Source organism: Odocoileus virginianus, chromosome 31 (assembly GCF_023699985.2).
Source record: "Odocoileus virginianus isolate 20LAN1187 ecotype Illinois chromosome 31, Ovbor_1.2, whole genome shotgun sequence".
NCBI lineage: Eukaryota > Metazoa > Chordata > Mammalia > Artiodactyla > Cervidae > Odocoileus > Odocoileus virginianus.
In genome coordinates this window covers 31,953,391-31,978,472 of record NC_069704.1, presented here as the reverse complement: position 1 = coordinate 31,978,472, position 25,082 = coordinate 31,953,391, and the positions used below count along the sequence as shown (strand labels likewise).

The 25,082-nt window shown below is 36.8% G+C and overlaps 1 protein-coding gene across 6 annotated transcripts in view; it reads right to left on the bottom strand.

Moving 5' to 3' along the window:
* Positions 1-683: 683 nt before the first annotated feature.
* AGTPBP1 (ATP/GTP binding carboxypeptidase 1) overlaps positions 684-25,082 on the bottom strand; it is a 205,940-nt gene continuing 181,541 nt past the window's right edge. For all 6 annotated transcript variants that reach the window (XM_070459534.1, XM_070459537.1, XM_070459538.1 and 3 more), the window contains 3 exons: positions 24,575-24,751; positions 13,724-13,884; positions 684-1,439 (listed from right to left, as the gene is read on the bottom strand). In XM_070459534.1, the coding sequence (XP_070315635.1) occupies positions 1,265-1,439; positions 13,724-13,884; positions 24,575-24,751 (513 nt within the window). In that variant the 3' untranslated portion in view covers positions 684-1,264. The remainder of the gene's footprint in view (positions 1,440-13,723; positions 13,885-24,574; positions 24,752-25,082) is intronic.

Here is a 25,082-nt window from a genome sequence, read left to right as displayed (position 1 = left end):
CACTACAAGAAAAGGCTGAAATTCACTGCCTTTTCTAGGACTCACAGTGTCAGCATGCCCCAAATGAATTCACGTCAGTATACTTAATAACTGCGCAGCTCAGGAGATGCAGCATACGCTTCATATACATTTAGCACTGGCTCATACCCTCACTACATTTTTAAACCTTTTTAACAGTCTGCAGCCGGAGAAGGCAATGGCACCCCACTCCAGTACTCTTTTGCCTTGAGAATCCCATGGACGGAGGAGCCTGGCAGGCTTCTGTCCACGGGGTCGCTGGGAGTCGGACACGACTAAGCGACTTCACTTTCACTTTTCACTTTTGTGCATTTGAGAAGGAAATGGCAACCCACCCCAGTGTTCTTGCCTGGAGAATCTCAGGGACGGGGGAGCCTGGTGGGCTGCCCTCTATGGGGTCGCACAGAGTTGGACATGACTGAAGTGACTTAGCAGCAGCAGCAGCCGCAGTTTGCAGCAGCAGGCTTTACGTGCACCCATGAGACACAATTTTAGAGAAAAGAGCTGTTCAAATATATTTTTTACGATAGGTATGCCTCTACTATATAAACAACGCTAGTAAGCATTTTTTTCACAAATTTTTATCAATGTATTCAGATGTCAGATTACTATAATATTTCCCCGAAGATTCCATAGACCAAATAATCTGAGCTGGTTAAAAAGGATGACAAAATGAATGCAACATTTAATATAGTTTTTATTTGTTTAATTTGGTAAATGTAGAATGTAATGGTTTCAAGGCAAACTGGATGATTTCAGTCACAACTCAACAGTTAACATGATTGAGAAGAACAGTCATATCTTCAATATCTACCCATCCTTACACAGACACATCTACAGGAATCCATGTACATATATATTAGTTTTCAGTAACTCAGGATCCTTAACAACTCTGGAATTTAGACTTTATATTCTCACACACTTCAAAATTACCCATTTGATGCAGGATATATAACCATAAGGAGATTAAAAATTCATGCAGTGACACTCAGGGTTTTTTTAAAAAGTAAATCCAATATTTGATACTTCAATGCTATGTAAAGTGCATTGAATATCTAAAATAAAACAAGTGCCAATTTTGTCATGAATTAATAACATATTTATTGTCTTGAAACCAAACAGGTCCAAGATGCTTTCCGTCTTTCTGAGTCAGCTTTCTATAAAGTCATTTCTCTCACACTTCCTATGTAACAAAAACCAAGATATTTCACTTCTTCTTTGCAATTAATAAGTGATGGCAAAGGGTTCAAGATAAGTATGTTCTTGATTCAGAGTCAGAAAGTACTTCTTCTTGGGTAGAAGGTTCATAGTCTCCTGTGTTTTCAGCCAATTCAATATCTAAGTCATCATTACTTTCTGCACTGTAATCAACTTCTTCAAGGAATCGAGGTTCATCTTCATCCAAAACATAAGTGGTGGGGCTGTAGCCAAAGCATACAGAACACATAAGACTTAGTTAGGTTACAAGGCTTTAAAATAAGATTATTTGACTATATTCTGGATTAACATTGATTTCAATATAATACAAGTAGTAGTTTGGGTTAATTTTTAAAATGATATCCAAATGAACAAATTAAGGCATTTGTAATAGCTGAAAATAATTGCATTGATAATATAGGGTGAAATGCTAACTTAATTATATGACAAGAGTATCGATATATATCCTACAATTAGATAGCTAAAAAAAAAAAATGGACTCTCAGTAGGTTACTTCATTGAAGGATTTCATCAATTTGTAAGCTTAGGAGTTTATTTTGATCACTGTAAGTCAAGTAAAAGATAATTTCAAGAGGCTTTATAAGAAACTGTGGTATCTAATTGGTTCCTCCAGTAATACCATGAGACCACTTATTCTAAGTCTACAACCATTTGCCATAAGAACAGCCCATATACCCATCCTCACAGTCTCCACTGGTCAAGAATAAAAATAAAAACAAGGGAACATTCTATACCCAGATTAATTACTTTCCCTTGGGACACAGAAGATATTTGCTTAAAAGCGCTAAGTGCTTCTAAATATTTCATTAGGTAGGCTGTTTGGGATTAAGGCAACCCTTCCACTAGGTAACATATTCTTTCCTCTTCAAAAAAAAAATCACATATTCTGATTTCTCCCCATTTGGGAGGCTTTACACACACACACAAAGAAACATTACAGAAACATCTCAACACCCCCCTTTTGTGACCAAAAGAATCTAAGTTTCGTACAGATGTATGTTTGTTTATAACCTACCTACTTCCAAAAAAGAATTTCCTATTGCTGATGCCATTAAAAGCTATAAAATCAGACAATATAAAAAGGAACAATAATATTTTCAAATGAGCAGAGAAGCTGATGTTATCATGCACCGAAAATTAAAGAATTCCTGCAACTGAATACTAAATTCAGTTCAAATATCTGAAGTTTAAACGGAAAAGACAAGTTAATGGATTATATGGTTCTAATTTTATGAGAAGGCAAAACTCATCCGATGAGAGTATCATTTTTCCTAGAATTGTTTTAATATTGCTCATTAAAGGAAAGAGAAAAATATATTGCAAAATCAACTTGATCTTGCATAGTAAACTTCTTGTTAAACGTTCAGAGCTTGCACCATGACACAGTGGTACTGATAAACCAGGCTGAGTGGTTTGGAGGCTGTACAAGACTTTACAACACATCTAACGTTCAAAAGAACAATTTCATTGTTACACAACTAAAATATCATCACTCTGTTAGGATTTTAGGAAAAAAAGTGGAATTAATTATTTGCCTTTAAAATGACAATTATTCTTTTACTTTCAAAAACCTATGACTCATTCTATTTTGACCACGGTGCTTCAAATTTTCAGGGTGTTTTTCTCTCTCTGCAATTTTTTGGAAGAGTTTGAGCAGATAGGTGTTAGTGCTTCTCTAGGCCTAAGCTTTGGTTTGCTGGAAGCTTTTTGATCACAGTTTTTATTTCAGAGCTTGCGATTGATATTTTCATATTTTGTCTTCAGTGCTTGTGATTAGTCTGTTCATATATGTCCTCCTGGTTCAATCTTGGAAGGTTGTACTTTTCTAAGAATTTGTCCATTTCTTTCAGGCTGTCCATTTTATTGGCATATAGTTGCTTCTTATGATGCAACTATATAGTAGTTGCCTCTTAATGATGTTTTGTATTTCTGTGGTGTGAGTCGTAACTTCTCCTTTTTCATTTCTAATGTTATTGACTTGAGTACTCTCTTTTTCCTGATGAATCTGGCTAATGGTTTGTCAAGTTTGTTCATCTTCTCAAAGAACCAGCTTTTAGTTTTATTGATCATTGCTACTGTCTTCTTCATTTCTTTTTCACTTATTTCTGCTGACCTTTCCTCCTGCTAATTTTGTGTCTTTTTTGTTCTTTTTCTAGTTGCTTTAGGTGTAAGGTTGAGCTGCTTATTTGATGATTTTCCAGTTTCTTGAGGTAGGCTTGTATTACTTTAAACTTGTCGCTTAGTACTGCTTTTGCTGCATGCCATAGGCTTTGGGTTGTGTTTTTCTTGTCTTCTGTTTCTAGGTGTTTTTTCATTTCCTCTTTGACTTCTTCAGTGACTTCTTGGTTATTTAGAAGCGTATTGTTTAGCTTTCATGTGTTTGTATTTTTTTTTAACAGTTTCCCCCCTGTAATTGATACCTAATTTCATAGCATTGTGGTTTAAAAAAAAAAAATGCTTCATATGATTTCAATTTTCTTAAATTTACCAAAGCTTGATTTGTGACCCAAGATGTAATCTCTCCTTAAGAACATTCCATGTGCACTAGAGGAAAAATGTATATTTTGCTGCTTTTGAATGGGATATCCTGTAGACATCAATTAGGTCCATCTGATCTAATGTGTTATTTAAGACATATGTTTCCTTATTAATTTTTTGTTTGGATGATCTGTCCATTGGTGTGAGTTAAGTGTTATAGTCCTCCACTATTATTTGTGTTACTGTTGATTTCCCCTTTTACAGCTGTTAGCATTTGCCTTATATATTGAGGTGCTCCTTTGTTGGGTACAGATATGTTTACAGTTGTTATATCTTCTTCTTGGATTGATTTCTTGATCAATAATTACTGTTCTTTCTACATAACAGTCTTTATTCTAAAGTCTATTTTATCTGTGATGAGTATTGCTACTCTAGCTTTCTTTGGATATCCATTTGCATGGAGTGTTTTTTTCCAGCTCCTCACTTTCAGTCTGTATTGTTTCCCTAGGTCTGAAGAGGGTCTCTTGTACATAGCATATATATGGATCTTGCTTTTGTACCCATTCAGCCAGTCTGTGTCTTTTGTTCAGAACATTTAATCTACGTACATTTACAGTAATTATTGATATTATGATCCTATTACAATTTACTTCATTGTTCTGGGTTTGTTTTTGCAGATCTTTTCTTTCTCCTGTGTTTCTTGCCTAGAGAAGTTCCCTTAGCACTTATTGTAAAGCTGGTCTGGTGGGTGCTGAATTCTCTTAACTTTTGCTTGTCTATAAAGCTTTTGATTTCTCTGTCAAATCTGAATGAGATCCTTGCTGGGTAGAATGATCTTGGTTGTAGGTTTAGTGATTTGCTAGGAAGATTTACAAGATTCAGCACAGAGTTATATTCAAAGCTATTACTTATTACACTGAAGATACACAAAGCAAAATCAACCAAGAGAAAAGGTGCATGGGGCAAAGTCCAGAGGAAACCAATGCCCAGCAAGAGCCACAGCCAAGAGGTAGAGGAGTCATCAAAGCTTTCAGCAATTTCAAAAGAATGGAGGCAAAAGCGGGAGTTCCAGGCTGCCAAGTTTCCTGGGAGAAAGGAGTTACAGAGATGTGACACCCAATGGTTCTTCTCTAGTGGCATTTGACAAATTCTTAAAATACACAGAGCAAGAAGCTAAAAAGCAAAGCAGAAAGCAGCAAAACAAATACAAGAGAAAATAACAGAATTTGGGGCAGTCTTGTGAGAAACCCTGGGCCTACAACTGTGACCTCTGGAAGGCAACAACTTAGAAAGGGGAGAGGGATAAATAAAGAATTACACGTTTCATAAGTTTTACAAACCTACCTCAAATCAGCTCAGTTCCTTACTAAATTGGGGCAATCTGCCCTACACTATGGCCTGTCAGAGGAGAGAATGAATCCTCTTCAAATGAATATGTGCTCTTCCTTATTCTAACAGTCTTATTTTGAAGTTTCAAATAGACATCTATGTAAGAAGAATAATTTTATTCCTTTTTCTAAGTTTTTTTTTCATGTATACTGTTTTTTTAAAACATCTTTATTAAATTTGGTACAATATTGCTTCTGTTTTATATTTCGCTTTTTTGGCCACGAGGCATGTGGAATTTTAACTCCCCAGCCAGGTATCAAACACATACCCCACTGGTAATGCTGCTTAATGGTATGAGGATCTCCTCTGGGCAGATGATTAAAAAAAAAAAAAGGTATTAGAGGTGACTGTACAATATTGTGAACATACTAAATGCCATTAAATTGTTCATTTTAAAATGGTAAATTTTATGCTGTGTGAATTTCATCTCAATTAGAAAAAAATCCAAACACTATTGGATTATAAGATAGTAAAATAGGCTTCATTTAAAACATGGCTGTATTTTTAATCACAATAAAACAGTATAGAGTTTGGTATTTTTCAACTTTACTTTCCCATAATGTTTTAAAACATACTTAAACTTAAAATCATAAGCTTAATATCCTGAAATTTAGTCACCATCACAAATCCTAATGAGAAATATTATTAAAATGTTCTACCAGTTCTCAAATCCTTTAAAAGAGGATCACTAAAAATACTGTTTAATAGTTCAGCTAACAGGTAAAAACACTTTTGCTGGGGACTTCCCTGGTGGTCCAATGATTTAAGACACTACACTCCCAATGCAAGTAGCCCAGGTTCGATCCCTGGTTAGGAAGCTACAGCCTGCATGCTGCAACTAAGCCCACAAATGGCAGTGAAGATTCCAAGTGCTGCAACTAAGACCCAGTGCAGCCAAATTAAAAAATTTTTTTTTGCTAAGTTCAAAAACACTATGTGGCTGTGTATGGTCGGGCCACTCAAGATGGCTTTACTCCTGCTCTGCGTACATCCCTGCTCAAGGAGTCCTTGCCTCACCCACAGCCTGTTCACATGACTAACCCTCCCTCTTAATCATACAGATTAATCAATAACTTGCCCCACCTCCCATCCCCCCACTCCTAGCTAGTGACTGTTCTACTTTTTGGATCAGAGTGGTTCCAGTTCAGTTCAGTTGCTCAGTCATGTCTGACTCCTTGTGACCCCATGACCTGAAGCATGCCAGGCTTCCCTGTCCATCACCAACTCCTGGAGTTTACTCAAACTCATGTCCATTGAGTCAGTGATGCCATCCAACCATCTCATCCTCTGTCATCCCCTTCTCCTCCCGCCTTTAATCTTTCCCAGCATCAGGGTCTTTTCTAATGAGTCAGCTCTTTGTATCAGGTGGCCAAAGTACTGGAGTTTCAGCTTCAGCATCAGTCCTTCCAAAGAACACCCACGACTGATCTCCTTTAGGATGGACTGGTTGGACCTCCTTGCAGTCCAAGGGACTCTCAAGAGTCTTCTCCAACACCACAGTTCGAAAGCATCAATTCTTCAGCACTCAGCTTTCTTTATAGTCCAACTCTCATATCCATACGTGACTACTGGAAAAACCACAGCTTTGACTAGTCAGAACTTTGTCAGCAAAGTAACATCTCTGCTTTTTAATATGCTGTATAGGTTGGCCATAACTTTTCTTCCAGGGAGTAAGCATTAACTTTTAATTTCATGGCTGCAATCACCATCTGCAGTGATTTTGGAGCCCAAAAAAAGAAAGTCTATCACTGTTTCCACTGTTTCCCCATCCATTTGCCATGAAGTGATGGGATGAGATGCCATGATCTTAGTTTTCTGCATGTTGAGCTTTAAGAATGGCTCCACCCACTATTAATAGTTTATCAAAGTGGTGATGAAGAACAGGCCCTTCTGCTGGTTTCCCTAGTAACTGATGAGACAACCTGATGCCAATTCCCTGTGAAACTGGTAACACCCACCCCCTCCACCATAGCAAGAACTGCTGCCATGTCCTGTCCACTGTCTGCTCTCCAGGACCTTACATCAGGTGTGTTAAGACTCACTATTAAAGAAAACCACTGATCTCTCTAGCTATCTCTGGATGCTTTATTTGGTCTTACGGCTGGGCAATTACAAGAACTGCAGGCCTATAGGGTGCAGCCCAACAAGGTTTAAGTTCTTAAATGACTTTCACGAACATTCCCAGCTTTGACCTAAAAGAAACACACCCCCTAGGAAAGATATAAGGCAGACTTAGTGTCGTATGAAATGGAATTTTTATTATACAACAAATACAATTGGGTAAAACTAAAATGATTTGTGTGTGGTAATTTCCAACAAATGTCCTAACAATATAAAATATAATTATAATTTATTTTCATTTCACTGGAAAAAAAAAGTTGTATAACTTATGATAAACATAGTGGATCTCAAAAGCCACTAGGATGACAGAAAAAATAATTTTTTAAAAAGGATAAATACACAAAAAAAAGAAAACTGAAGAGTTAATAGCAAAGGAGAGATATCAACAAAATTTTGGAAGATGGAGGAAGATGGATGAAAACAGGAGGCTTGAGTTCTAACTTGTTCCACTTTGCTAAGCATCTACAGTAGGGGAGGCCAAGAAAAAATTGCCAATTTGTATATCTTTAGGAATTGAAGATAATGGTTATCAGGGGAAATTGAAAACAGAGTTGGTTAAAAGGCTTTATAAGAGCAATCAGACCTTTAGATCTCCTTGCTTAGGCCATCCCCGAACCCAAACAGAAAGAAGCTGACTTTTCAAAGACATTTTATCAGAGACGCTATTCACTTAAGAGTCAAAAGGCAGAAAGGGGGTGAAGTGAGAAAAGTAAGTAAAAGTCTCCTCTAAATAAGTTCTGCTGGGCTCCCACAATGCTGGCTGGGGCTTAGGAGCCTGGGCAATATTTATCAATTTTTAAAAATCATTCTCTGGAGTCTTTTTTTTTTTTTGAGAGTTCCTTTCCCCCTAATCTCCCCTTAATTCATTACAATTAAGAATTTGTGTGTGTGTGTCATCTTAGACTGTTGATTTTTATTTTTAATTAATTTATATTTTAATTAGAGGATAATTATAATATTGTGGTGGTTTTTGCCATACATCAACATGAATTGGCCACAGGTATACATGTGTCCCCCCATCCTAATTCCCCTTCTCCACCCTGCCCCAGAGCAGTGGTTTTGGGTACCCTGCTTCACACATCAAACTTGCACTGGTCATCTATTTTACATATGGTAGTATACATGTTTCAGTGCTACGCTCTCAAATGATCCCACCCTCACCTTCTCCCACTGAGTCCAAAAGTTTGTTTTTTATATCTGTGCCTCCTTTGCTGCCTGCATGTAGAATCATCGGTACCATCTTTCTAAATTCCATATATATGTGTTAATATGCAGTAGTCGTTTTTCTCTTTCTGACTTACTTCACTCTGTATAATAGGCTCTAGGCTCATTCATCTCATTAGAACTGACTCAAATGTGTTCCTTTTTATAGCTGAGTAATACTCCATTGTGTATGTGCAACACAACTTCCTTATCCATTCATCTGCTGAAGGACATATAGGTTGCTTCCAGGTCCTAGCTATTGTAAATACTGCTGCAATGAACACTGGGATACACATATCTCTTTCAATTCTGGTTTCCTCATGGTGCATGCCCAGCAGTGGGATTTCTGGGTCATATGGCAGTTCTATTCCCATTTTTTTTTTTAAGGAATCTCCACTGTTCTCCATAGTGGCTGCACCAGTTTGCATTCCCACCAACAGTATAAGAGGGTTCCCTTTTCTCCACACCCTCTCGAGCATTTATTGTTTGTAGACTTTTTGATGATGGCCATTCTGACCTGTGTGAAATGATGCCTCATTGTGGTTTTGATTTGCATTTCTTTAACAGTGAGTGCTGTTAAGCATGTTTTCATGTGTTTATTATCTGTATGTCTTCTTTGAAGAAATTTCTTTTAGTTCTTTGGCCCACTTTTTCATTGGGTTGTTCATTTTTCTGGTATTGAGCTGCATGAGCTGCTTGTATATTTTGGAGATTAATTCATCAGTTGTTTCTTTTTTTATTATTTTCTCCTATTCTTAGGGCTGTCTTTTCACCTTGCTTATAGTTTCCTTCATTGTGTTAAAACGTAATTAGGTCCCATTTGTTTATTTTTGTTTTTATTTCCATTACTCTGGGAGGTAGGTCATAGAGGATCTTGCTGTGATTTATGTCAGAGAGTGTTCTGCCTATGTTCTTCTAAGAGTTTTATGGTTTCTGGTTTTATGGTTTCTTACAGTTAGGTCTTTAATCCATTGTGAGCTTTTATCTTTCAATTTGTTAATTTGGTATATCACACTGATTGAAGATATTAACGAATCCTTGCATCCCTGGAATAAAGCACACTTGATCACAATGTATGATCTTTTTAATATGGTGTTGGATTCTGTTTGCTAGGATTTTGTTGAGGATTTTTGTGTCTATGTTCATCAGTGATATTGGCCTGTATTCTTTTTTTTATGGCATCTTTGTCTAGTTTTGGTAGAAGGGTGATGGTGGTGGCCTTGTAGAATGGTTTGGGGAGTTTTCCTTCCTCTGCAATTTTTTGGTAGCTCTTCTCTAAATTTTTGGTATAATTCACCTGTGAAGCCATCTGGTCCTGGGCTTTGTGGGTTGGAAGATTTTTGATTACAGTTTTGATTTCTGTGCTTGTGATTGCTCTGTTCCAATTTTCTATTTCTTCCTGGTTCAGTTTTGGAAGGTTATACTTTTCTAAAAATTTGTCCATTTCTCCCAAGTTATATATATGGAATTCTACTACATATTAGGTCAGACAGACATGAAAAGATATATAGCACATGCTTTCCAACAGGAAAAAAAAATAAAGCATATTCTTCTCAGGCACATATGGAACATTATGCAGGGTAAATTATATCTTAGCCCACAAACAAGTCTTAATTAAGTTAAGAAGACCAAAATCATATTAAGCCCAATCACAACAAAACAAAACTCAAAATCAATTGGGAATTCCCTGGCAGTCCAGTAGTTAGGACTCTGCACTCTCAGTGCTGAGGGCCTGGGTTCAACTGCTGGTTTGAGAAATAAGATCCTACAAGTTGTATGGTGTGGCCAGAAAAGAAAAGTTGAAATCAATTAGGAAAACTGGAAAATTCACAAATCTGTGGAGATTACACAACATGTTCCTGAACAACCAATGAGTAAAAGAGAAATAAAAAAATATCTTGTGAGAAGTGAAAATGGAAATACAACATACCAAAACTGATGACATGCAGCAAAATCAGTTCTAAGAGGGAAGTTTATAACAATAAAGGTCTACATGAAGAAAAAAGAAATCTCAAATAAACAACCCAATTTTACATCTCAAGGAACTAGAAAAATAAGAATAAATGAGCCTAGAGTTAGCAGAAGGTAGGAAATAACAAAAATCAGACAGCCATAAATAAAATGGAGACTAAAAAGATAAAAAGATCCATGAAATTTATAGTTTATTTTTTTAAAAAGAACAAATAAACTGTTAAGATTTTCTAAAAAAAATTTGGAGAAATGACAAATGAAAGAGACATCACAAAAGATACATAAAAAAATATACAGGATCATAAGAGACTACTATGAACAATTATACACCAACAAATTGGACAACCAAGAACAAATGGAAAAAATTCCTAGAAAGATAAAACCTGCCAAGACTGAATCATGAAGAAATAAATAGAAAATCTGAACAGAGCAATTATGAGTGAGGAGAGTGCATCAATACTCAAAAACCTCCCCAGAAAGAAAATCCCAGGATCAGATGGCTTCAATGATGAATTCTGCCAACCATTTAAAGAATAAATAATGGCAATTATTTTCAAACTCTTCCCAAATTAAGAGGAGGGAACAATTCCAAATTCATTTTATAAGGTCAGCATTATCCTAAATACCAAAGTCAGAGAAAGAACTTTTAAAAAAAGAAAACTATAGGTCAATATCCCTGATGAACTTAGAAGCAAAAGTCCTCAATAAAATGTATCAGGAAATCAAATTCAATAATACATTAAAAGACTCATACATAAATCATGATCACCTTGCACCTCTGTTCAACATATTCAAATCAATCAATGTGATTTACCACATTAACAAAATGAAGGATAAAAATCATATAATCACCTCAATAGATGCAGAAAAACATTTAACAAAATTCATCATCCATTCATTCAACTCTCAACAAATCAGGTAAAGAGAAAATGCACTCTTGCATAATAAAAGCTATATACAACAAGCCCACAGCTAACCATGAAATATCAAAAGCTTTTCTTCTAAGATAAGGAACAAAGCAAAAATGCCCACTCTCACCATGGTACTGGCTTAAGCAATAAAAGGAAAGAAATAAAAGTCACCCAAATAAGAAAGGAAAAAGTAAATTTTCTCTATTTGCAATAGACAAGACATCATATAGAATCCGTAAAAATACCACCAGCTGCATTTCTATACACTAACAATGAAACATCAGGAACAGAAATCAAGAAAACAATTTCAAACAAATTAACCAGGAAAGTGGAGGATCTGTATGCTAAAAACCATTAAGACACTGTACTCTTTTGTTCAAATAAGTATTATTCACATAAGCAAAGTTTGAACACTATCTGGCCATTGACAGATGAATGGATAAGAAAAATGCAGATATATATAAAGAAAAGCTATGACAATCCTAGGAAGCATATTAAAAAGCAGAGATAATACTTTGCCAACAAAGGTCTGTCTAACCAAAGCTATGGTTTTACCAGTAGTCATGTATGGATGTGAGAGTTGGACCATAAAGACGGCTGAGCACCGAAGAATTGTTGCTTTTGGACTGTGGTGTTGAAGAAGATTCTCGAGAGTCCCTTGGACTAGTCCATCCTAAAGGAAATCAGTCCTGAATATTCACTGGAAGGACTCATGCTGAAGCTGAAGCTCAATACTTTGGCTACCTGATGCAAAGAACTGACTCCCTAATGCTGGGAAAGATTGAGGGCAGGAGGAGAAGGGGACAATAGAGGATGAGACGGTTGGCTGGCATCACCGACTCGATGGACATGAGTTTGAGCAAGCTCTGGGAGCTGGTGATGGACAGGGAAGCCTGGCATGCTGCAGTCCATTAGGTCGCAAAGAGTTGGACATGACTGAGCAACTGAATGAAACTGATACAATGGAATATTATTCAGCGTTTAAAAAGAGGAAATCCTTTCATTTGCAACAACATGGATGAAACTGGAGGGCATTATGTTAAGTGAGAACAAAGAGAAATACTGCTTGGTGTCATTTACATGTGAAATGTAAAAAAAAAAAAAAAATTGAGACAACTCATAGAAACAGAGAGTAGCAAAGTAGTTGCCAGGGGGTGGGAGGCAGGCAGAGGAGGCAAGAGGGAGAGGTAAAAATAATACAAACTTTCAGTTGTTGAGATAAATAAGGTCTGAGGAAGTAATGGATAATATGGCGACTATACTAGATGATGCTGGATTGTGTAACTGAAATTTACTAGAAGAGCAGAACTGAAAAATGTTTCCCAACACACATACACAAAAGTAAATATGTGATGTGATGTATGGACATGTTAATAACTCAATGGGGGAAATCCTTTCACAGTGTATACATACATACACCAAATCATCACACGGTATACTTTAAATATCTTACAATTATATTTGTGAATTTCACCTCCATAAAGAGGTAACACCAACAATGAAACATGAGGAACAGAAATTAAAAGTACATAAAATAAAAGGAAGCTTCTAAACATCAATGACAACTTTATTCATATTTATTTAATAAATAAATATATTTATAACTATTTCCATTATTGTTTAAGTGTTTTGAAGTGTAGAGAATGCAGGTAATCACTATCTCAGTTATCATATTATATAAAAATATAGTTCTAATTAGTGTTTTACTACACTTAAAACTACTAAGTTGATATATACAACAGAGCCTGGCAATAAATTAACAAATCTGATGTCAATGTCTACCAACAAAAACCATGAAGATTCTATAAAATAGGACTATTTCTAACTATATGTATCAAACTATAAAATGATAAACTCTAGTATTATGATTAAGAAATATGATATTAAATTATGTCTGAGCCTGTATCTGATCAAAATTTACATATATTGAATTTTAGGAGCAAAAGATTACCTACTTAGAAAATTACCTGTCACATGTAAATTTTCAGAGTGATACTAAATTAGCTGTTTCTAGTACATGTAACTAGAAGTTATTGGAAAGCCATTTGATGTGTACAGATTATCAACAAAATAAAATTTCTTTTGAAGTATGAATTTTGGCTCCAAGCATTCTTAATTTATATATTATCTGATATATGCTTACTTCTGAGTTAAAAGTAAATCATTAAGGTTACGAAAATAGCATTTCAAATATAAGGGTAGTTCACTAAAATTTTATCCAAATCCAAATACCAATGTTAAAAGAATCAAGAATATTATCACATTTTGGAACATATATTTGATGTGCGAAGTTATTTATATAAATTCTAAAAATGCTTTTGACTGTCAAAATCTTTATGCCTTTCCTCTTACTTAACTATGAAGTCTAACAGTATACTACCATATAACAAAAGGATAAAACAAGTGTGTCTTACCTAGTTACTTTGCAGCTCGATTCAATCAAGTCATTCTCAAAGTCAAGCAGGCTGGAAGGCAGATTATATTCCAGTGGGGATGTCAGTCTTTTCAAACGCAACAGACCAACACAAAATTTTGCTCCCATCTCTTCCAATTCTCGAGTACCAATCTGTAAACCCTAGACGTAAAGCAATAATAAACATGTAACTAGGACATTTGCTATCCTATGGCTATATTTCATTAAAATTACACAAAAGGAATTTGAAGCTATATTAATAAAAGTCCGTTACTTTGTATGAACCTACAACTCATAAGCACAGTGTCTTAACAATATAAGATTATTTTAAGTCAAAAAGGAAACCATCTTAAAAAAATTTTCTAAAATGTCTATTCTCATTTACTGTGTGTAAAATATTTTCACCAACACACTGAGAAGGGGGATAAAAAGCAGATAACTATCTTGAAGGTAAGTTATTCTTGGAGCTCATGTGTAAAAGTATATTTTTACAAGATCTTGCTAGTACTTGTAATCAACTACTCGGATGCCAACATTGAAATAGTATTACAATCAAGGCTCCAATCTGTATACTTGAATATTAGTTTATACATACTTTTTCTACATGATTAATAGAAACCAGTGAGTAAAAAACAAACAAAAGAAAGGTGACTATGTCAAAAAAAAAAAAAAAGAAGAATCAAACAAATCTTTTCTAAGCCAAATCAAATCTAAGCCAATGAGGCAGAAATAAAATAAACTCTTTTGTTTCATGTCAGTTAAGAATGCCCATTTCAAATTTGGTCTATTAAAGCAAAAATAAAATTTTACCACAACACTTTTTAAACTAATAGTTTCCCCATAAACAGTATAAGGTTTAGCAAAAGTTAAACATTACCACATAAAGGATAAAAATTGACTACTGTAAATCAAGATACTGTTTATCATTTACTTTTCAGATAAAAGTGAAACTCTAAAGTAAATAAAATCCTTACACCAACAAAGACTGCAGGTGTACGTAAGAGTGGACTTGACTTTCAATGACCATCTAAAAGCATACAGCAACTGAAGAGATAAATTATAGAAACTGTTATTTACTCTATGAAGCACATGCCTTTAAAATAATGACTGACTGACTGTTTAAATAGTCTGCCCACCTCCAAATACTACAGGAAATGTAACCTAACTAACTTTATTAGAAAATGCATTTGCCTTCTTAATCTAAGAGGTTTAGAAAGGCTATGTCTATTCCTGAATTAGCTCATCAAAAATAAAGAATATTGGAAACATAAAATTCAGTAATATAAGAACATTCTTGAGGGTGAAAAGATTTGTTTTCTTAAAATATTATTATACTCACACAACTTATTAGCTAATATTAACAAGTTTGAAAAGTATACATTATGTGGTGGGAGGGGAGGGTAGGGGTATATAGGAATTCTGTATTTTGCACTCAGTTTTTCTAAAGTTGCTCTTTAAAAAGTCTGCTAGTTAAAAAAATTTAAAAGAAGTATATGTTATGATAAAAGGATTGAATTTTAGATGTAAAACACTTACTTTTAGCAGTAAGACTTCTCTCTTTAAGAGTTGTATTAAATCAATGTAACTCTATCAGTGTAAATCACATAAAGTATATCAATATAAATCATATAAGAGAGAAATGACTATTCATTGTGTGTCCAGTCACTCAGTCATATCAGACTCTTGGCAACCCCATGGCTCCTCTGTCCATGAGATTTATTTTCATGCAAGAATACTGGAGTGTTGCCATTTCCTTCTCTAGGGGATCTTCCCGACCTAGGAATCAAACTCATGTCTCCTGCGTCTCCTATATTGGCAGGCAGATTCTTACCACTGAGCCACCTGGGAAGTCAACTATTTGTTATGTGTCCATTTTATTTTTAAGTTAAAATTAACAATTTTTACGAAACTTGTCTAACATTTTACGTTTCAAAATACATTTTAGATATTTTATGTTTTTTCAATGACCAAATACATTTATCAAAGCAAAAACGGAACATTTAAAATAACCCAATGAAAGTCTGTAGGTAGAATACAAATCTAATAAGAAAACACTGCTGTTATTATGCCATAGATTTCAAGGGGCATTCAAGTTTCAGCTTCCCTGACATCCTCTCCCCCTACCCCCAGAAACTAGTTTCACAGACACTGATGCTTTTAGTTTCTTTTTCCAACCTGACTGCAGAGAGTATCTCTTTAATAAAAAATAATTTACAGTCTGTTTCCCTAAATCATAAAGTAAAAGATTTCCCCTCCCCCCATGGTCATTTACAAAAGTGACTGTCAAGCTTTTCCCATCCCATACACATACAGTCCACTAAGGCAATGACCTGAGGCACAATTCGCGGGCTGCCGTACTCAAGCTCCTCTCTCACCACAACCATGACTTTGGGAGTCTAGAAGTCACCACTTTACAGTATTTGGAGAGGTTTGAAAAGATAGCACATTCTGAAAGAATAGTATTCTGAGGTCAACCTAAAGTCACTAGGGAAAAGTCACTCTCCACAAAGTACTGGAATTTCACCAAGTTCTACCCATCCAGAGCCTCAAAGTTTGAACATCAGTTGTAAAATTTATACCTTTTTTTTTTTTTTTTTTGCTAGTTTGTTACAGAATGGAAAAGTCACAAAGCTCTCCACCTAAAAGAATCTGGCACGAACCATAATATGTTTACATTTTTAATACTAACCACCTGGAAGATTTTTAACTCCTTCTAAACATAAAGTTTTGATTGAGGAGCCAAGATGGCGGAGGAATAGGACGGGGAGACAACTTTCTCTCCTACAAATTCATCGAAAGAACATTTGAACGCTGGGCAGCTTTCACAAAACAACTTCTGATCGCTAGCAGAGGACAGCAGGCGCCCAGAAAAGCAGCCCACTGTCTTTGAAGGGAGGTAGGACAAAATATAAAGGATAAAAAGGGAGTCAAAAGAGCTACGGACGGAGACCCGTCCCGGGAAGGGAGTCTTAATAGAGGAAGTTTCCAATCACCAGGAAACCCTCTCACTGGCGGGACTGGGGGAAGTTTTCGGCAATCTAACTGGGAGGAAAAATTAAACAATGCCCACAGATTACGTGCCTAAAAGAAACTCCCAGCAGAAAGGTACCCCAGACGCCGTACCCGCCAGCAACAAGCAGGGGCGGAACGGAGAAGAGCGGGCGGCATTGCTTAGGGTAAGGACCGGCCCGAAGACCCTGAGAGCAATCGGAGGGAGCTTTTTTAAACTGTGGTTTGGCAAGTTAACCAGCCCGAACACACTGCCGGCGGTTCACAAAACAAAGGGACTGAGAAACTCCAGAGAAGAGCCGCCCATCCCCGCTGGAGGTAGGAGGCAGGGGGGAGGGGAAAAGGGCAAACTCAGCCCCTGAGAAGGCACCCCCTCCCACACTGCAAACAGGCCCCCGGTTCCTATCTAAAGACTTCCTGAGACCCGACTGGCGGCGCGCGCTGGGGCCGCGGAGGGAAAAAGCGCGCCGCACCCGGGGAGAGTGCGCCCAAGCCTCTGGCTGCCTGGGCCGCTCAACGCGGAGGGAAAAGGCGCGCCTCATCTGGGGAGAGTGCGCCCAAGCCTCTGGCTGCCTGGGCCGCTCGCCGCGGGGGGAAAAGTGCGCCACATCCGGGGAGATTGCGCCCAAGCCTCTGGCTGCATGAACCACTCAGGCCGGGGAGGGCACAGAGCGCAGGCACAACCGAACCCGCGCTTTTGTGGAGTACCCGAAAACTGGAACCACACTCAACGCAGGGCCCGCTCCATGTAGACAGCCAGGAGCCTGAGCAGTGTAGACGGGGAAAGCACTGACACCCGTGAGCGGGGCAAAACCCAGTGTGGCCGGAACACGGTGAGTGCTATCCACACAGAGCGGTATCTGTCTGCAGGGCCCAGCCCTCCCCGTAGCAGGACTGAACTGAACTAGTGAAGGTAAATGAGAGATCACCTCCGCCCACCTGTGTCAGGTCGGAAATTAGACACCAAAGAGACGGCAAACAGAAGCCAAATAAACAAAGGGAACCGCTTCAGAAAGGACCAGTGCAACAGATTAAAATCCCTGAAGGTAACACCTACTATACCGGAAGGGGCCTATAGATTTCGAGAAGTGTAAGCTGGAAAGAGGAGCTATCTGAAATTGAACTGAACCTACACTGACCGCAACAACTCCAGAGAAATTCCTAGATATATATGTATATTTTTTTTTAATTAAAAAAAATTTTTTTTCTTTCCTTTTTTTTTATTTTTTATTTTTTCTCTTTTATTTCTTTTAAAATTCGCTATCACTCCCCCATTACTCCTCAACTTTCATTTTCATATATTTTTACGATTTTTTTAATTAGGGAAAAAAATTTTTTTTCCTTTTTTTTCCTTTTTCTTGTTTTTCTCTCCTATTTCCTTTTAAAGTCCTCTAATACTCCTCTATTATGCCTTAATTTTCATTTTTATTTTCACTATAACCTTGCCAAAAAAAAAGAGAGACAGAGAAACCCTGTTTTTAAACCAAACTTCATATACATTTCTAAAATTTTTTTGTGTTTTTGTTTTTGTTTTTAAATATTGTATTTCAAAGAGTCTAACCTCTACACTAGATTTTTAATCTTTGTTTTTCAGTATGTGATATAAATTTTGGACATTTAAGAATCCAATATTCAGTTCCCATTTCTATTCAGGAGTGTGGTGATTACTCTCACACTTTTGACTCTCTGTTTTCTACCTCAGAACACCTCTATTTCCTCCTTTCCCCTTCTCTTCCCAATCCAACTCTGTGAATCTTTGTGGGTGTCTGGGCTACAGAGAACACTTTGGGAACAGATAACTGCGTAGATCTGTCTCTCTCCTCTTGAGTCCCCCTTTTCTCCTCCTGCTCACCTCTATCTCCTTCCTCCCTCTCCTATTCTTCATGTAACTCTGTGAACCTCTCTGGTTGTCTCTCACGGTGGAGAATCTTTTCACCATTAACCTAGAAGTTTTATTATCAGTGCTGTATAGTTGGAGAAGTCTTGAGACTATTGGAAGAATAAAACTGAAACCCAGAGGCAGGAGACTTAAGCCCAAAACCTGAGAAAACCAGAAAACTCCTGACTACACGGAACATTAAGGAATAAGAGACCATCCAAAAGCCTCCATACCTACACCAAAACCAACCACCACCCAAGAGCCAATAAGCTCCAGTACAAGACACACCATGCAAATTCTTTAGCAACGCAGGAACATAGACCTGAGTGTCAACATACAGGCTGTCCAAAGTCACACCTAACACATAGACCCATCGCAAAACTCATTACTGGACACTCCATTGCACTCCAGAGAGAAGAAATCCAATTCCACGCACCAGAATGCTGACACAAGCTTCCCTAACCAGGAAACCTTGACAAACCAATCGTCCAACCCCACCCACTGGGTGAAACCTCCACAATAAAAAGGAACCACAGACCACAAGAATACAGAAAGCCCACTCCAGACACAGCAATCTAAACAAGATGAAAAGGCAGAGAAATACCCAACAGCTAAAGGAACATGAAAAAAGCCCACCAAGTCAAACAAAAGAGGAGGAAATAGGGAATCTACCTGAAAAAGAATTTAGAATGATGATAATAAAAATGATCCAAAATCCTGAAAACAAAATGGAGTTACAAATAAATAGCCTGGAGACAAAGATTGAGAAGATGCAAGAAATGTTTAACAAGGACCTAGAAGAAATTTAAAAAAGTCAATTAAAAATTAATAATGAAATAAATGAGATCAAAAACACTCTGGAGGGAACCATGAGTAGAATAACAGAGACAGAAGATAGGATAAGTGAGTTAGAAGATAAAATGGTGGAAATAAATGAGGCAGAGAGGAAAAAAGAAAAAAGAATCAAAAGAAATGAGGACAACCTCAGGGACCTCTGGGACAATGTGAAACGCCCCAACATTCGAATCATAGGAGTCCCAGAAGAAGAAGACAAAAAGAAAGGCCATGAGAAGATACTCGAGGAGATAATAGCTGAAAACTTCCCTAAAATGGGGAAGGAAGTAGCCACCCAAGTCCAAGAAACCCAGAGAGTCCCAAACAGGATAAACCCAAGGCGAAACACCCCAAGACACATATTAATCAAATTAACAAAGATCAAACACAAAGAACAAATATTAAAAGCAGCAAGGGAGAAACAACAAATCACACACAAAGGGATTCCCATAAGGATAACAGCTGATGTATCAATAGAAACCCTTCAGGCCAGAAGGGAATGGCAGGACATACTTAAAGCAATGGAAGAGAATAACCTACAACCTAAATTACTCTACCCAGCAAGGATCTCATTCAGATATGAAGGAGAACTCAAAAGCTTTACAGACAAGCAAAAGCTGAGAGAATTCAGCACCACGAAACCAGCTCTTCAACAAATACTAAAGGATCTTCTCTAGACAGGAAACACAGAAAGGTGGTATAAACGTGAACCCCAAACAACAAAATAAATGGCAACGGGACCATACCTATCAATAATTACCTTAAATGTAAATGGGTTGAATGCCCCAACCAAAAGACAAAGGCTGGCTGAATGGATACAAAAGCAAGACCCTTATATATGCTGTCTACAAGAGACCCACCTCAAAACAAGGGACACATACAGACCAAAAGTGAAGGGCTGGAAAAAAATATTCCACGCAAACGGAGACCAAAAGAAAGCAGGAGTCGCAATACTCATATCAGATAAAATAGACTTTCAAATAAAGGCTGTGAAAAGAGACAAAGATGGACACTACATAATGATCAAAGGATCAATCCAAAAAGAAGATATAACAATTATAAATATATATGCACCCAACATAGGAGCACTGCAATATGTAAGGCAAACACTAACGAGTATGAAAGAGGAAATTAATAGAAACACAATAATAGTAGGAGACTTTAATACCCCACTCACAACTATGGATAGATCAACTAAACAGAAAATGAATGAACAAGGAAACACAAACTTTAAAGGACACAATGGACCAGCTAGACCTAATTGACATCTATAGGACGTTTCACCCAAAGCAATCAACTTCACCTTTTTCTCAAGTGCACACGGAACCTTCTCCAGAATAGATCACATCCTGGGCCATAAATCTAGTCTTGGTAAATTTAAAAAAATTGAAATCATTCCAGTCATCTTTTCTGACCACAGTGCAGTAAGATTAGATCTCAATTACAGGAAAAAAATTATTAAAAATTCAAACATATGGAGGCTAAACAACACGCTTCTTAATAACCAACAAATCATAGAAAAAATCAAAAAAGAAATCAAAATATGCATAGAAATGAATGAAAATGAAAACACAACAACCCAAAACCTATGGGACACTGTAAAAGCAGTGCTAAGGGGAATATTCATAGCATTACAGGCCTACCTCAAGAAACAAGAAAAAAGTCAAATAAATAACCTAACTCTACACCTAAAGCAACTAGAGAAGGAAGAAATGAAGAAACCCAGGGTTAGCAGAAGGAAAGAAATCTTAAAAATTAGGGCAGAAATTAATGCAAAAGAAACTAAAGAGACCATAGCAAAAAATCAACAAAGCTAAAAGCTAGTTTTTTGAAAAAATAAACAAAATTGACAAACCATTAGCAAGACTCATTAAGAAACAAAGGGAGAAGAACCAAATTAAGAAAATTAGAAAGGAAAATGGAGAGAGCACAACAGACAACACTGATATACAAAGAATCATAAGAGACTACTACCAGCAGCTCTATGCCAATAAAATGGACAACTTGGAAGAAATGGACAAGTTCTTAGAGAAGTATAACTTTCCAAAACTGAACCAGGAAGAAACAGAAGATCTTAACAAACTCATCATAAGCAAGGAAATAGAAACTGCAATCAGAAATCTTCCAGCAAACAAAAGCCCAGGACCAGATGGCTTCACAGCTGAATTCTACCAAAAATTTAGAGAAGACCTAACACCTATCTTACTCAAACTCTTCCAGAAAATTGCAGAAGAAGGTAAACTTCCAAACTCATTCTATGAGGCCACCATCACCCTAATTCCAAAACCAGACAAAGATGCCACAAAAAAAGAAAACTACAGGCCAATATCACTGATGAACATAGATGCAAAAATTCTTAACAAAATTCTAGCAAACAGAATCAAACAACATATTAAAAAAAGCATACACCATGACCAAGTGGGCTTTATCCCAGGAATGCAAGGATTCTTTAATATCTGCAAATCAATCAATGTAATACACCACATTAACAAATTGAAAGATAAAAACCATATGATTATATCAATAGATGCAGAAAAAGCCTTTGACAAAATTCAACATCCATTTATGATTAAAACTCTCCAGAAAGCAGGAATAGAAGGAACATACCTCAACATAATAAAAGCTATATATGACAAACCCACAGCAAGCATCACCCTCAATGGTGAAAAATTGAAAGCATTTCCCCTGAAATCAGGAACAAGACAAGGGTGCCCACTCTCACCACTACTATTCAATATAGTTTTGGAAGTGTTGGCCACAGCAATCAGGGCAGAAAAAGAAGTAAAAGGAATCCAGATAGGAAAAGAAGAAGTGAAACTCTCTCTGTTTACAGATGACATGATCCTCTACATAGAAAACCCTAAAGACTCTACCAGAAAATTACTTGAGCTAATCAACGAATACAGTAAAGTTGCAGGATATAATATTAACACACAGAAATCTCTTGCATTCCTATACACTAACAATGAGAAAACAGAAGGAGAAATTAAGGAAACAATACCAGTCACCATTGCAACAAAAAGAATAAAATACTTAGGAGTATATCTACCTAAAGAAACAAAAGACCTATACATAGAAAACTATAAAGCACTGATGAAAGAAATCAAAGAGGACACAAACAGATGGAGAAATATACCATGTTCATGGATTGGAAGAATCAATATTGTCAAAATGGCTATACTACCCAAAGCAATCTATAGATTCAATGCAATCCCTATCAAACTACCAATGGTATTTTTCACAGAACTAGAACAAATAATTTCACAATTTGTATGGAAATACAAAAAACCTCAAATAGCCAAAGTAACCTTGAGAAAGAAGAATGGAACTGGAGGAATCAACCTGCCTGACTTCAGACTCTACTACAAAGCCACAGTCATCAAGACAGTATGGTACTGGCACAAAGACAGAAATATAGATCAATGGAACAGAGTAGAAAGCCCAGAGATAAATCCACGAACCTATGGTCACCTTATCTTCGACAAAGGAGGCAAGGATATACAATGGAAAAAAGACAACCTCTTTAACAAGTGGTGCTGGGAAAACTGGTCAGCCACCTGTAAAAGAATGAAACTAGAACACTTTCTAACACCATACACAAAAATAAACTCAAAATGGATTAAAGATCTAAATGTAAGACCAGAAACTATAAAACTCCTAGAGGAGAACATAGGCAAAACACTCTCCGACATAAATCACAGCAGCATCCTCTATGACCCACATCCCAGACTTTTAGAAACAAAAGCGAAAATAAACAAATGGGACCTAATGAAACTTAAAAGCTTTTGTACAACAAAGGAAACTATAAGCAAGGTGAAAAGACAGCCCTCAGATTGGGAGAAAATAATAGCAAACGAAGCAACAGACAAAGGATTAATCTCAAAAATATACAAGCAACTCCTGAAGCTCAACTCCAGAAAAATAAATGACCCAATCAAAAAATGGGCCAAAGAACTAAACAGACATTTCTCCAAGGAAGAGGTACAGATGGCAAAAAAACACATGAAAAGATGCTCAACATCACTCATTATCAGAGAAATGCAAATCAAAACCACAATGAGGTACCATTTCACGCCAGTCAGGATGGCTGCTATCCAAAAGTCTACAAGCAATAAATGCTGGAGAGGGTGTGGAGAAAAGGGAACCCTCTTACACTGTTGGTGGGAATGCAAATTAGTACAGCCACTATGGAAAACAGTGTGGAGATTCCTTAAAAAGCTGGAAATAGAACTGCCATATGACCCAGCAATCCCACTTCTGGGCATACACACCAAGGAAACCAGATCTGAAAGAGACACGTGCACCCCAATGTTCATCGCAGCACTGTTTATAATAGCCAGGACATGGAAGCAACCCAGATGCCCATCAGCAGACGAATGGATGAGGAAGCTGTGGTACATATACACCATGGAATATTACTCAGCCATTAAAAAGAATTCATTTGAATCAGTTCTAATGAGATGGATGAAACTGGAGCCCATTATACAGAGTGAAGTAAGCCAGAAAGATAAAGACCATTACAGTATACTAACACATATATATGGAATTTAGAAAGATGGTAACGATAACCCTATATGCAAAACAGAAAAAGAGACTCAGATGTATGGAACAGACTTGTGGACTCTGGGAGAAGGCGAGGGTGGGATGTTTCAAGAGAACAGCATTGAAACATGTATATTATCTAGGGTGAAACAGATCACCAGCCCAGGTTGGGTGCATGAGACAAGTGCTCGGGCCTGGTGCATTGGGAAGACCCAGAGGGATCGGGTGGAGAGGGAGGTGGGAGGGGGGACCGGGATGGGGAATACATGTAAATCCATGGCTAATTCATTTCAATGTATGACAAAAACTACTGTAATGATGTAAAGTAATTAGCGTCCAACTAATAAAAAAAAATAAAATAACCAAGGCATAAAAAAAAAATAAAATAAAAAAATAAAATTCAAAAAAAAAATAAAAAAATAAAGAGACTGTTCTTAAGACTGCATATGATTCAATCCCATTATTGTGAATTACATATAACTCAGTATAACAAACATATCACTTAGTATATACTTGAAAACTACTAGAGTATATATGAAAGGACAGTCTTGAAATATGTCTATGGCTAGAGATCCTGAGATGTTTTACCTTATATTTTCCCTGGTCACAGCCACACAAAGTTGTCTCCATGGTATAGCTTCTTTGCACCCCTATCTCTCTCCAAACTACAACACGAGCCGTAGATTCTTTAGATTTTTCCACTACGAAGCTACAGCTGCTCATGCAAAATGCTGGGGCGATATGGCTTAGAATCTTAGGCAAAGTCTGCAAAGATAAAAACGATGAAATATTTCAAGAGCTTTCTTTTTTTGTCATTAATTTCTTTTCATTTCCAGAAAAAAAATTTTTTTATGAAAACACAGTCATTATAGCAGTCATGTGGCTCTTCTTCCTACATCCCCTGCTGCCCAAGACACCAAAGTAATCCTTTTACTAGGTCAGATTTCTCTGCTTTCCCTAACAGTAGTCAGGAAATAGAATGAAAAAGTAATATTCATAGTAATAACCAGTAAGTGAAATAAAACTGTGTAAGAAGACCATGTTTTAAAGTATTAAGAAAAACATATTTTAAAGTGAACATGTCATGAAGATGTTT